This window comes from Trachemys scripta, chromosome 1 (assembly GCF_013100865.1).
Source record: "Trachemys scripta elegans isolate TJP31775 chromosome 1, CAS_Tse_1.0, whole genome shotgun sequence".
In the NCBI taxonomy this organism is placed as follows: domain Eukaryota; kingdom Metazoa; phylum Chordata; order Testudines; family Emydidae; genus Trachemys; species Trachemys scripta.
Window position 1 is genome coordinate 77,400,130 of NC_048298.1, and position 13,491 is coordinate 77,413,620.

Consider the following 13,491-nt stretch of genomic DNA (forward strand, 5'->3'; position numbering starts at 1 on the left):
AATATAGGAAAAACAGGATAAAAATACAGTAAGTCTTACTTTTTCTTCAAAAACAAAATTCCCATATATATTATTATTTTTTCAATATTTGTTGTGTACAGTGATAACAACTAGATATATTTAAGTATTATAGCCCAGATATTTAAAGGTATTTAGGCATGCTGAGCTCAATGTACAAAGCCTAAATGATTTAGGAGGCTAAATTTCATTTTCAAAGGGGGTTTAGGAACTTAGGTGCCCAAATTCCAGCAACTGGCAAGGGGATTTTGGTTTCTAAATCAGTTAGGCATTGTACACTGAGCTCAGCAACACCTAAGTACCTTTAAAAATCTGGGCCTATAGCACTAAACTTATTAAAATGAAATAACATACCTTATGATACATCATTCACATTTAACAGCTTTCTATCATTTACACATTTTTCTGCATGCTTGTTCAGCCTCTGGAGAATAAAATGCCTTGTTTGAAGTTCTAAACAAGGAAATTGGCATATAATGCTCCTCCTTTACAAACGCACTATGAAAGAACACAATAACACAACACTCACTTGGCACAGCGAACCCAGTGTGTGTGCTGGGATAAGGAAAACAAAAGGCGCTGCCGGTAGACACTCCATACTTTTATTGATTTGTCATTGGACGCTGTAACTAGGAACTGGCCATCATGTGAGAAGTTCACACTACGGACAGGTGCAGTATGGGCTTTCAGGGCTGAAGATTCTCCATGACTGAAAATATACGTTAACATTTTACACAATATTAACCTTGTAGAGGATATAAAACTCAATAATAATCTGACACTGATTAAAAGATCAAAATTAATCTATTTCTCCCTTAATACACCTAAACACAAGAACAATCTCTCTTGGTGAAACCTGATTATGTGGTTTTGTCTAAAGTCCACAGACATTTTTGAAAAAAAAAAAAAAAAAAAAAAAAAAAAAAAAAAACAGGTTTTCTAATCTAGCAGAAGTTTATTTATCTAGATGACTAACTCTAAAACATAAAAGTACTTTGCCTTGCCAGCATTTGCCTTGCTATTTAGTTCAGAATATGTAATTAATGAAATAAAAATATTTTAATAGACTGTAATAATCTAACAATCTTAAGAGTGAAGGTAAACACTAGCCTCTATACTGTAAAATGTCTTTAAAATATTTTTTGTTCATAATCACTACCATTTTTCTCTAAAGGAACCGACAAATTTTGATTGAATGAATAAAAGTTGCTGTGTTGTCTTGGCTTCCTTCAACACTTACCCCCAAATTGCAAACGGTTGCACAGAATTTTAGCCGTACAACTCCCATTTAAGTAAATGTATCCTTTGAGTTTGAAAGAAACACTGCCACGTGAATTTAGGCCTTCCTCCTCCTGCTACCCACTCATTCTTGCCTGCCTTGAGCTAAGGCCTCCTAATTTCTGTACTCTTATAGAACTGCAGAGGAACCAACGAGAATGAAGAACCTTGCTTCCAGCTGCCCACAGACTCCCATTATCCCTCAAGACCACCTGACGTGGGAAGGGGGCAATAATCTACAGATCTGAAGTTTCTCCTATGTTGGTACTGCAGTATCAAAATATATAACCAATACACTTCAGTTATACTCACACACAGGGAATCCATAGTCTAACAGTCCGATCCTGAGAAGCAGATGCCACGAGGTGCCCATCTGGTGAAAACTGTACACTGGTCACAGCTTCCACGTGACCCACAAATCTGAAAGCTCTGGACTGTGGCTTCAAATTCCATATCATAAGAAATCTATCCAAAGAAGATGAGGCTGGCAAAAAATAATTTGAAAGCTATTTTCTGTTAAAAGCAAACAACAACATCACTTGAAATTATAAGAATTCTGATAATTATTCAAATTTAAAATATACATAATAGTTACATACTTAACTGGTGACAGTACCTTAAATTCCACTATCATTAACAATCTGTTAATTTTTAATATGGAAGTCAAATGACACAAAATGCCTACAAAAACAATTACTGCAGATTTTGTCAATGCCACTGAATTTATTATCTATTTAATGTTTTGAGAGAACGGTTTGGTCTAGTGGCCCTAGTACAAAGTCTGGGAGCCAGCCAGGAACTCCTAAACAGACATTTTGACACTAACATTGGCTCACTGTGACTTCAGACAAGTCACTCTAAATTTTCTCATCTGTAAAATAAGGACATTATTTTTGAGGTGTATTGAGCAAATTAGGGTGCAAAGCACTTAGAAGATGAAAATACTGTAAATATTCCAATAACTATAACACAGGTTTGACAATGCTGAACAAAATTTAAAACATCTGGAAACAGGCTAGCGAATACTGCCTTTTCTATCTGCAGCTATTTAAAGTCACAGTGGTGACATGAGCCACATTTTCACAGATGGGTGCCTAAAGTTCCGTCTCTACTGTGGGATTTTCAAAAAGCACTAAGTGTTGGCCTAACTCCACAGAGGTAGGCTTGTGCTAAACCTCTACTTGAAAATTCCACTCCTAATATCTGTTTCAGTCACCTAAATTGGAACAAACGTGTCCAAAAAAGTAATTAGGTATCTAAGTACTCAAGTTTGAACATTTTGCACATTCTTTGAGTTCATGTGAATTTAATGGGAAACTGAGGCTGTTGGTTAAACAGCAGCAAGCACTGGAACATATTTGTGTGTCTTTGCAGTCAGAACAGTTGATCATATACTGGACATAATTCAGTATAATGATGTGTTTAACTTTCTAAGCAAAATGTTTTCCAGACTTTGTCTGGAAGTTTCTGAGCAGCTGAATGAAAATGACCAGTCTGGTAAAGTTAGGGTTACCAGATAGCAACTGTGAAAAAACAGGATGGGAGTGGGGGCAGGAGGGGAGGTAATAGGCACCTATATAAGAAAGAGTCCCAAAAAACGGGACATCTGGTCACCCTAGGTAAAGTTCTATGTCAGTGCTTGGAAAAGATGAAGGCAGGGAAGGCATGGGAATGACTTGTGTGTAGCGGGTGGGGATGGCGTAATCAGAAAGGAAAAAAAAAAGAAAGGAGAGAAGAAACAAATAATTCCTTCCTCACTGCAAGTGGGAAAAGAGGGGATGGGCGAATAGGATCTCCCTTGCAATTGCAGAAGATGTGAAAAAGTTAATACTTCTCTGCCCAACTTGCACCAGTGACGGCAGTAATTTGGGAAGCAAGAGATGAAGAAGAAACCTCTAAATTTAAAGAGACATATACAGCACAAGACAAGACTAGTACATAAGATGATGAGCCCCCCCAGTAGAGTCTACACAGTTCTCTCCATGGATCTAATCCCCGCTTTTCCCAGAAGCCAAGGAGAAGGGTAGTCTCTGAGGCAAGGTGTTACCCCTGGATCCCCTACTTTGGAGGATGTGTGGTTTGTAGGTATGTGATAAAATAACGTACTTTCAAATTTAGAAAAACTTATAGTAGGCTCTGATAATATTTTGTGTCTTTTTTTTTGGCTGTAGAAGAGAGAATTTGAGTTCACCACCTTTGAAATAATGGGACAGATTATTTATTAGGCCACTACTTTCTAAACTAAATATAATCCACAAACCACCAGCAACCCCTGGAGCATAAGCACATAGCACTGGCCCTCTTCCTTGCTTTCAGACATTAACATATTTTTAAATTGCATTCTAATTCCTTCCTTTTACTGCTTTACTACCACAAATAAGTAATTGTTTATATTAAGCTGGGGAAAAAAAAAAAAAAAGGAGACAGAGAGGTAGACATGAGATGAGCACAATGAAAAGAAAGGAAATTCTGAGCTGAAGCTCTCATTCCATCCTTAACTAGGGCCCCGATTCTGGAAAGAGAACTGAGTTCCATTAATTTCAATGGAATCCTGGAAGCAGAAATAGTCAGGCTATCTCAGGAATTGGGACTAACTGTGGTGTACCTTCTACATAAGATTTCACACTATCTTAAACCTCTGGAATACCTTAGCACAATAATATATAAATTAAGACATGGCGGGAAAGAATTACACCTCTAGCCCGATATAACGCGACCCGATATAACACGAATTCGGATATAATGCAGTAAAGCAGTGCTCCGAAGGAGCAGGGCTGCGCACTCTGGTGGATCAAAGCAAGTTCGATATAACCTGGTTTCACCTATAACGCAGTAAGATTTTTTGGCTCCCGAGGACAGCGTTATATCGAGGTAGAGATGTATTATAAATACATCTATGGTTAATGTTGTTAACAGCAACAACTTCTCTCTTCAACAGTGGTGTTGAAACCATATTAGCTGCAACCGAATTTAAATTATTCTTTATCTGTAACAAAATGCACTTTATAAGTGATTAATAATTATTACCTTTAAATTAATTCTTCTGTTTCTTTATTCCAGTTTAAGATGGTTCTCTGAGTTATCCAAGCAAAGTATTTCACAGAATTATTTGTAAAATTGTTTCCCTTTTTGCACCATTTTCCCCCCCCCATAAGATATTATAAATGCATTAAGTTCTACAAATTTCAAATAAAATGTTAAAATACCTATTTAAACATGGCTCTTCCCAGGCGGGAGCTAAATATGATGTCCCAAGCCATTGTAGACCAAGCCTAATTGTAACAAAATGTGTTACTGGATGTATCAACACTGGAAAATGTAGTGTGGTATAATGCTGTCTGATCTTTATATAGATATGATACATTGCCATGTTACACCCTTTAAACACACTAGGTGGGTCCATAGACTAGTTTTGTAAAACAGTTTATAACATGAGCACGTCTGGTGTATGTGAACACCTTTCATGTTTGAACATGGTTCTAGTTAACTACCCTTCTACACTAAAACAATCATGTTTTAACAGGGCAAAAACTTGACTGTGCACAAACCTCATGTCATAACATTGTTGATTCTTGTCTGCATACAAAAAACAATATTACAACCACAGTTTTACTTAAGTATCTAATGATACAGGCAATAGAAATTAACAATAGATTTTTCTTTACATATTTTGCTTTTCTTCATATGAATCAAAGACTTGCACATCCAACAATGGAACGATAGTCTATGCAAACACCAGTTTTATACATTTCTGGACTGCAATTATTAGTAAAAGGGCACTCAATCAAGGATACCTCTTTGGCAGTAAATAAAGACATCTGGACTTACTTCTTCCCCCACCCCTCAATACTGCCAAATTCAGAATAAAAATAATTGGCCACATTGATCACGTCTATCAAAGACAGTAAGGTTCCATCTAGAGTGGAACTCCTACTTACTCGACCACCCCCCCCCCCACCCCGAACACCACAGCAGTGCTGATATTGTTAACAAGATTTAGTAGGACTGAACTGTTCTACAACTTTGACCTTTTGTAGAACTGATAGACAGTTAAACATCTACTTAATGCTCAACTATATCAGGAGGCTACCTTGCTGTAACGAGGTCATGCAGTAAAATAGGAATTACAGTGTAGATGAACTTAAATATTCAAATCAAATGGGGACATTAAAACAACTACGCCTCTATCAAATATTCTTTCATCATTAGTTACTGTTGTATATGTATTTACCACTGTAATTCTAAGGAGTTTCTATTTGATGATAAATAAATTTCTGCCAAAGGGATGGAGAGGCTGCTTAAATTCCGAATCTTTATTGGGTATTAAGCAGAAGAGGTTTAATATTATTAACCTTTATAAAATGCCAAAATACTGGAGTTCATTCTAAATGTAGTGGGCACTAATATAAGTGGAAAAGATCAAAAACAAAACAAAAGCCAGAAAACTAACCGACGTTCAATTATAATTTTTATTACTGTTTTAAAAAAAAATTACATTTAATCAATGTTAAATTTACATAGTTTCTTTTGTCATTTAAAATCAGTAGTTTAAAATCCACATACAGTAATTTTATTTCCCCCAAAATTCTCATAAAACTATGATAGAATTAAAAATAGATATATTTATACCTTTGTTTCTCAGAGTATCAGATTTTCCAGAAATCTGCACACAGAATTAAAAGATTACAGTAGCAATGCTTCAGTTACGGTTGAGATTGCCATTTCCAAGTTCCTATTAGATATTTATATTTTAAAAATTGCTCCGATTGGACAGAAGTGTTGCATTCTTAGTCTTATTTTTCTGTTTAAAAAACCTGAAATATGGGATAAGAAAATTCTCTTGAATTGTTTGTCAGTTATAAGTGCATTGAAAAAAGTGTAATATTTAAGAAACTTGTTCATTCTTATTTTCTGCTCAGATAGCTCAACAACTTATTTTTAAACTTCCAATTCATAAAATAGTCCTCCAAGAGGAGCACAATATTTTCTAGGTTTTAAAAAAATAATAAATGTTAGAATTGAATAAAAATTGCATAGTCTGCACGCACAGTATTTCATTTCCCTCACTAAATAAGTATGCATGGCATACAAGGTAGATGCGTATGCAAGCATGAATCCATTTGGAAGTGTGCATGCTGAAACAAATTTATTTATGGTAAGGCTTTCACAAATACATGTGACCATATAAAGCTTGCTCTTTCAGAATGTCATGGGCTGTAGTCTCTCAAAGGAGTAGGTCTACAAAGGAATGCAGAGGTATTCCTTGGCACATCAGGTTTGGTGAATGTGCCAAGGAGTGCCTTGCTGATCAATATAATGTTACAATTCCCTTATTCTGTACCAATTTATACAAATCAGACTTCAAATTAGTCATTTTAAAATAAATTACAGAGAGACTTATAATGCCCAGTGCCACATAGTGGCAATCATTTTTAGTATGGCCCTGCACTACACTACTAATCCAGAATCTTCCTCATCTAGTCCCTCTTTCAGCCCAGCCCCAGAGACTCTTGCCTCAACTTGCTGGCCACTTCTTTCCCTCCAATCCTTCAAAAGTCCTTAGAAATACCCCTGAACACACACCCTTTTCCCTCTTCCCTCATTATTGCTAGAAAGTCCCTAGCCCTTTTACGACCCCACTTTCTCCCTCCAAATAGCCATCTCCTTTCCCTTCTGCCTAGCCCTGGCTGTAATGAACCAACACCACCTACTATATCCCACTAGACCTTCCCCAGATTTTTATTACTCACTTCCTGTCATTAATTTGTGACTATCTGAAGGTAAGAGCTGTCAATCCAAGATCAAGTTTTGGTATCTGGTGGCTACTGATAGACAGCACAAGATGAATACAGGAAAAAGAAAAAAAACAAACAAACAAAAAAAAACCACCCTGGATTTGCCAAAGCTTAAGCCAATGCCTCAAAGAATCATGCAGAGGCCCCAACACGCTTGGTACTGGCATTGTACTTTTTCTAGAATATGCAATCCAATGATCATACACCTAAGAAACTTTATTTGAACATCCTATCTAGGATCACATATTTAAAGAAACACCTTAATGCAATGGTTCTCAAACTGCAGGTCGCTTGCAGACCAATCAGCACACAGCTGCAGCCCACGTGACATCCTCAGGGCCACACAGGCCGTATACATATTGAGTGAATGTGGCCTACATAAAACATAGAGAGCTGCATATGCAGCCCGCAACAGTAAATAGGTGGAGAACCACCGCCTTAATATCACTATGAAAAGACCTACACAAGCACCTCTTTCCTTAACCTCCTAACATACTGGTATATAAAATATTACATATATTTAAAAACAAACAAAAAAAATAAAACACAACACAAGAAAGAATGCAAAAGATTATGTAAACATAATGGTAGTGTTGAGAAAATAAACAAGTGTCCAGAAATTGAGTACTAGCTAATGCTTAGAGCACTCAGGATGTGCATACTAGTTCTGAGAATTCAAAGATGAGAAACAGATGTCAACATGACACCCATCCTTTTCTCTCTCACACTCAAGATAAATGCACCACACACACTCTATAGTCTCCCACCCCTAACCATCCCCTTCCCACCCCCAACCTCCACCTGGCCAACATTCTCATACTGCTAGCCCATCTTCCTAGTTCCACTACCTCACTACCTCTAGCATTGGGGTGGGTGGGGGGGAGGAAGGAGGTGTTGAAGAACCAAGTTGCTTTCAGGAACTAGGGCAAGACTGAAGAGGTGTTCACGTGTGGAGAGGGATATGAATTAGAGAATGAAGCACGGTCAGTCCTAATGTTTCCCGTCTTCCAAGTAGTTAGAAAATAGAAACTTTCATTCCTTTCAAAATAATATGACCTCTTCAACACCCTTAGGAGTTGGCAGATCTCCAATAAAGTAAACACCTGGATGATTATACAACGTACTAAGGATTAAGGTTCGACTTCCCACACCAATGTTAACTCAGCCATGTACTACCGTATTATTTATTCTGTGAATTTAATGAATCAGAACTCTACAAAAATAGAAACCTTAAGTCAGTATGAAAAGGCACTTTTAAATATTAATTCCCAGTATTTGCCAACCCACTTTCGTACACTTCAGCATAAGAGATTCAGTTCCTAAACTACTATAGGGAAGGCTCTCAGAGGACATCCATGTATCAAAGCATAGCCAGCCACTAATTTACTCTGAAGTTCTTCAGGTAATAACTATCATCAGTGGCTATTTTATTTCTCAAACTTCCAAATTTGATTTTTATCTGCAGCATTACAAGTCCTCATTTGCACATCAGGCCGACCCTCAGAAGTACGATAAGCACTAAGGCACTTTCCTGAATGAGGATGATAAATAGTCCCATCCTCTTTAAAATGCCATATGATATTTTCTGGGATAGGGGATCTATCTTTTGGGCAGTTCCTCATGCCAATTAAGTCCTTTTGTTCAGGGACTTCAGCACATAGTTCAGTCACAGAGTTAAACCTAATTTCTTTACTCGATGTATATTCAAAGAACTGATTGCCTCCTTGACCATGACATCCAAAGAGAGACACGTAAGTCCCAGTAGGATTATGTTCAGGTGAATTGTAATCGAGACATTCTGATGATATTCCCATACTGTGGATAGCTCCATGCCAGCCTGGACGATCCTCTGGTACATGTAAGTTGGAAAAAATATTTTTCAAATACCAGTCAAAACTCTTACATTTCAAACGCTCTCTTACTAGTTTTCTTTCAGAAATATCACCATAATTTTCTTTTCTTGCTGGAGGATTTCTATTGTAAAAATGTTCTTTATATTCATCCATCCACACTTCGGCAGCACGTGCAGTGTTCTGAAGGAAATTTGGCCTCGCATATGGAGCCCGCTTTGGAAACACATGGCCTACATGGGAACAAGGATGGATCTCCAAGGTGCCGCCACATTGCCACACCCTGAATGATAGTTCTAAATTCTCCCCACCCCAGACATCCATCCCTGTGTCATATGTACCAAGATACTCAAAATACTTCTTACTAACTGCAAATAGCCCACCAGCCATAGTTGGGGATCTAATTGGGTCAGTTTTAGATTTCCATCTTTGACGTTCATGTTCAGGCACAGAATGCCACTGAAATGTCAATCGCCAGTCAAATCCCCCAATCATGGGCTCACCCGTCTGCATGTAGAATTCAAATGTATTCCAATCAATGGTATCTATAACAGGACAAATGATCACAGTCTCATTCTCAGCAATCCTCTCTAAAAGTGGTTCCAGCCAACCAGAGTTACACTCACAATGACAGTCTAGGAATGTGAGGACATCACCAGTAGCAAAGGTAGCTCCAATTAAGCGTGCACGAACCAGTCCTTCTCGTTTGCTGGTTCTTATCAAACGAACTCTTTTCAGGTTACTAATGTACTTTTCAAGTTCAGCCTTCAGATATATTTTATCGCTCAAGTCATCCACTAGTATAATTTCTTTTAGAAGTACTGCAGGAGATGTTTCAAGAACGCTGTGAACTGTCCGCAGTAAGGTTGACCAAGCTTCATTATAGAAAGCAATTATAACGGATGTAGTTGGAAGTTTTCTATAGTTGTAAGATTTGGCTTTACATTCATACATTCGATTGTCCTGTATGTGACGATGTAGAGATATTTTGTCACTCAAATAAATATTAATTGCATATTTTTCAATCAGCTCTTCTTCAAGTTTCTTTTCCTCAGGAGTCAATTGTGGACGAGCGGCCTTACCCCATTCTCCTGGCGCAGAAGAATCAGGGGGGGATTTTTCATAAACTGGACGAGCCAAATCCTCTGCTTTTTCTGCTCTATTAGAAAAGTGCCTCTCCCATCTCCCATTGGTGACGCTGCCTCCGGTGGAGGAGGCATGGAAGGTAGAAACAGACAGCTCCACTACGAAGTAGGCAACCATCAAGAGGCCAAGCAACAGGCAGCTTCTGCCAAGCCAAGTCCATCTTCTGGCCAGACGGATCCTCATTGCAAGCGATTAAACCAGCCGCGGGCAGACGAGAGAGCTGTAAGTTCTTGCAACGCTCTGCCCCTTCCTGGCACTGCCGGGAGCCGCGGACGGGCAGCAGTTCCGGGCTCAGGCTGCTGGGGACGGGGGCGGGAGGGTTGCAGCAGGTCCTCTTCTTCCCGGATATAGAGTCCGGAGCGGGGATGCGGAGGAGCAAAAAAAAACAACGAAGCAGCGTCCCTCCCCTCCTCCTGTGCAGAACGCCCCCGCCTCAGTTCTCTCGTGCCTTACTTCCTCCTCTCTGTCCCCAGGACAAACCCCTCCCTCGGGCACTCTCCCTCCGCCTTGTGGTTTGCTCAAAAAGTTGTCGCTTAAGAAAGGGGCAGAGAGCCTTTCGCCCGTCTGACCCAGAGAAACGCCTCCCCCCTCCCACCCTGTGCGCCAGCCCCGCCTCCGTCAGCCCCACCCGACGGGAGCCGGAGCTAGACCCGCAGCCACACAAGCACGCTTCTCCGGAAGCCGCTGAGAAAGTTTCCTCAGTCATCCCGGAGAGCAAACACGGCCTCCTGCCCAAGCGACAACCTGTAGGGGCCACCCACCTGTAGCCATCCTCTCGCTCCTCCTCCTCCGTGCGCTCCAGCGGCACTGTACCCTCCTCCCCATTGAGTACAGTCCCGTAGCAGGAGCTGGGCGTCTGGATCCTACACAAAGCGTTCAGCACAAGCTGGCACTTTAACGCGCAACCAAAGGTAACAAACTCACCAAGTGCCGTGGTGGTCGGGCTGAAGTCAACGCCGGTGACTGCAGCTTTATGGCCTTTAAAGGGACGAATTAAGATAGGATCCTCCTGGAGAAGAAGAAGTAATATCTGAGAACTCAGTTTTGAGTCACCACCTGATTTTTGTTCTCTATGTCAACCCGGAAGTCGCCATGTTAAGATCACACCAAGATCAATATTGAAAGGAGGTAGCTTCTCTCAGATACAATTTATAGATTCTGGGAAAGCAGCAGCGCCTTGGCCCTGAATAAAACTTCCTTCCATTATAATAACAGTGGGGAAGGAGAGTACTGCAAAGCATCCTAAAAGCTAGAACGCTGCTCAAGGTTGCATTGTTCTGAGAAGTGCGGTGACAGCTAAGAGGCCCAGGCATAAGTGCTGGTCTCTAGATGTTGACATGGAGAAAAATCCCGAGAAGACAGGCCCTACAGAATGTCCCTATAGCACAGATGTTCCCGAGCAACAACCTGCCGCCCGTGTGGAATCCGGCCCTGGAGGGCAGTAAAACGCCCTGCAACAAACAGGACTGATATAGCAAATCATATGCAAGGCCACCCTCCTGCTCCCCTTTAAGGGACTGTAACTCTCCTCTGACAAATCAGAGTGAGAGGGCGTTTTGAATGTGTTTTGATTTGGTTACCGCAAACGAAAACCCTGGAACAGCTGTTGGACGGCCCCCGCCCTCCCTGTTTCAAGGGCAGGGATTTTCCATCGGCAGAGCGAGCTGTGACAAACTTTTCCCCGTTCTCTTTGGGCTCCAGGCCCCTTTCCAGTTGGCCAGTTCGCTCACTGAGGAGCGTCCACCACTCCCCAGACGCCCATCACCGTGCAGCTGAGCGCTGCCCTTAGCGGTAACAGCAGGAGTAGAGGAAAAGAACGGGCACTAGCGGGTCCCGGTGGAGAAGGGGCAGCGCATGGGGCGGGGCCAGAAGGCGCGGGCCCCAGCCTACTCCGCCGCTTGGTGCCCAGCCGGAGACACGCTCATCAGTTCGGGGCCGGGCGGGCGGCTGTCCGGGGCTCCCCCAGCGCGCACAGCAGAGCTACCGGGTCCCTCCCTTCCCTCTGCCCCAGGAACGGGGCTAGGCGGGCAGCGTCTCCCCAGGCCCGCCCCCTTACCAGCACAGACGCCATGGGACAGGGGCCCGGCGCGCCCGCTCGAGGCGCTGCGATCCCCTGCCCTGAAACACCAGCAGCCGCGCCGCGGCCCAGTCAAACCCCCCGCGCTCCAGACCCGACTAGTCGAGTCCCGAATTCGACCCTAGCTGCAGCCCCTGGCTGGCTGCGGGCCCCATCCAACCCTGTAAGCGCGGCGCCGAGCTTAGAGCCGCATCCATGTGATAGGCACTCGACTCGCCCTTAAAGAGACAGTGACCCCCCCCCTCCCAGTTGCTTGGTTACCATGAGCGTCCGTGTCCCCCTCTCTGCGCAGTCCTCACGGCCCCAGAGAGGCGCGCGCTACGGCTCTAGCCCCTGGCCTGCCCCCGCCCTCGCTGCAGCACGAGCCCAGCGGGACTGAACGCCCAACGGTGCTTGCGCTGCTGACCCGCCGCCCGGGGGAGGAGCGGGCCACGCAAGTAGGCCGGGAATCACCCCGCCGAGCCAGCTTGGGGAGCTGCACTCTGGGGGGACCCACCTTCCTTCCTAGCGCCTTAAGATTCAGGGAGCGTTAGAGGCAAATCCCCTCGATCAGCCATGCTCCATCCGTGCTGTGGCGAGGGAGCTGTTGGGCGGGGAAAGGAGAATTGTTGCCCAAGGAGATTTGTACGGTAAATGTGGGCAAATGTCAGTGAATTTAAATTTCACGCGCAGGGTTGAAAAAAGTCATTCATCTGCACCACTCAAAGCGTAGGACAGGCATCGTAAGCAAAATGCTGCTTGAGGACAAGAGTTTAATTGAAGGCTGTCCACTTTGTATAGTTTAACAGGTGGTATTGACAGTTTGTATTTTAACAGTTAGAAAACTTTAACTTTTAAAATCTCACTGGTCATTGTCATTAAATAATTGTCTTCCCCCATAATTTCCCACAACTGTGAAAATTGTATTCAATTTTTAAAAAATGCTTAAAATTTAAAAAAAATGAATTCTGCCAAAATTACTTTTACCTGAAGAAGTATGATGGTGAATGAACTCCACATACTTAGGGAATCTGCTGCGCAGTAGCCGATTTCAGGGGCTTGCAGGTTTGTTTCCCCTTATAGAAGAAATCAGTGATGCAGAAGAATCTAAGTATTTTAAATAGGGTTACTTATTTTAATTTACACTGTATAAAATCAATATCTCAAAGATTGAGGTGATCAGAAATTACAGTAATAGAGGAGGGTATATAAATCCTCGAAGACAGATTTACACCACTCCTTGAACAAAGGCAGTCAAGCAGCACACAAGCTCTTTCACCAATACCCAGGGAGAAACTCTAACCCACAAACTGACTAGTTAGAGACACGAAGATAGATCAGCCTTTCC

The 13,491-nt window shown here is 42.0% G+C and overlaps 2 protein-coding genes across 11 annotated transcripts in view; both read right to left on the reverse strand.

Annotated features, from left to right (window-relative positions):
- Window positions 1-12,444, reverse strand: part of POC1B (POC1 centriolar protein B) — a 142,226-nt gene extending 129,782 nt beyond the window's left edge. Inside the window, exons 1-4 of one of the 10 annotated variants that reach the window (XM_034772546.1) lie at window positions 12,144-12,362; window positions 11,012-11,096; window positions 1,609-1,780; window positions 548-727 (exon numbers count right to left, since the gene is read on the reverse strand). In XM_034772546.1, coding sequence (XP_034628437.1) covers window positions 548-727; window positions 1,609-1,780; window positions 11,012-11,096; window positions 12,144-12,158 — 452 coding nt within the window. In that variant the 5' untranslated portion in view covers window positions 12,159-12,362. Of the gene's footprint in view, window positions 1-547; window positions 728-1,608; window positions 1,803-4,323; window positions 4,371-4,502; window positions 4,568-5,925; window positions 6,034-11,011; window positions 11,611-11,667; window positions 12,103-12,143; window positions 12,363-12,425 lie in introns of those variants that run through there. The other 9 variants (XM_034772504.1, XM_034772496.1, XM_034772510.1 and 6 more) reach the window with 9 other exon arrangements.
- Window positions 8,495-10,452, reverse strand: LOC117878326 (polypeptide N-acetylgalactosaminyltransferase 4-like). The gene has a single exon (XM_034772483.1). The coding sequence runs from the start codon at window positions 10,268-10,270 to the stop codon at window positions 8,519-8,521; it is 1,752 nt and encodes a 583-aa protein (XP_034628374.1). The 5' UTR covers window positions 10,271-10,452; the 3' UTR covers window positions 8,495-8,518.
- Window positions 12,445-13,491: the final 1,047 nt, after the last annotated feature.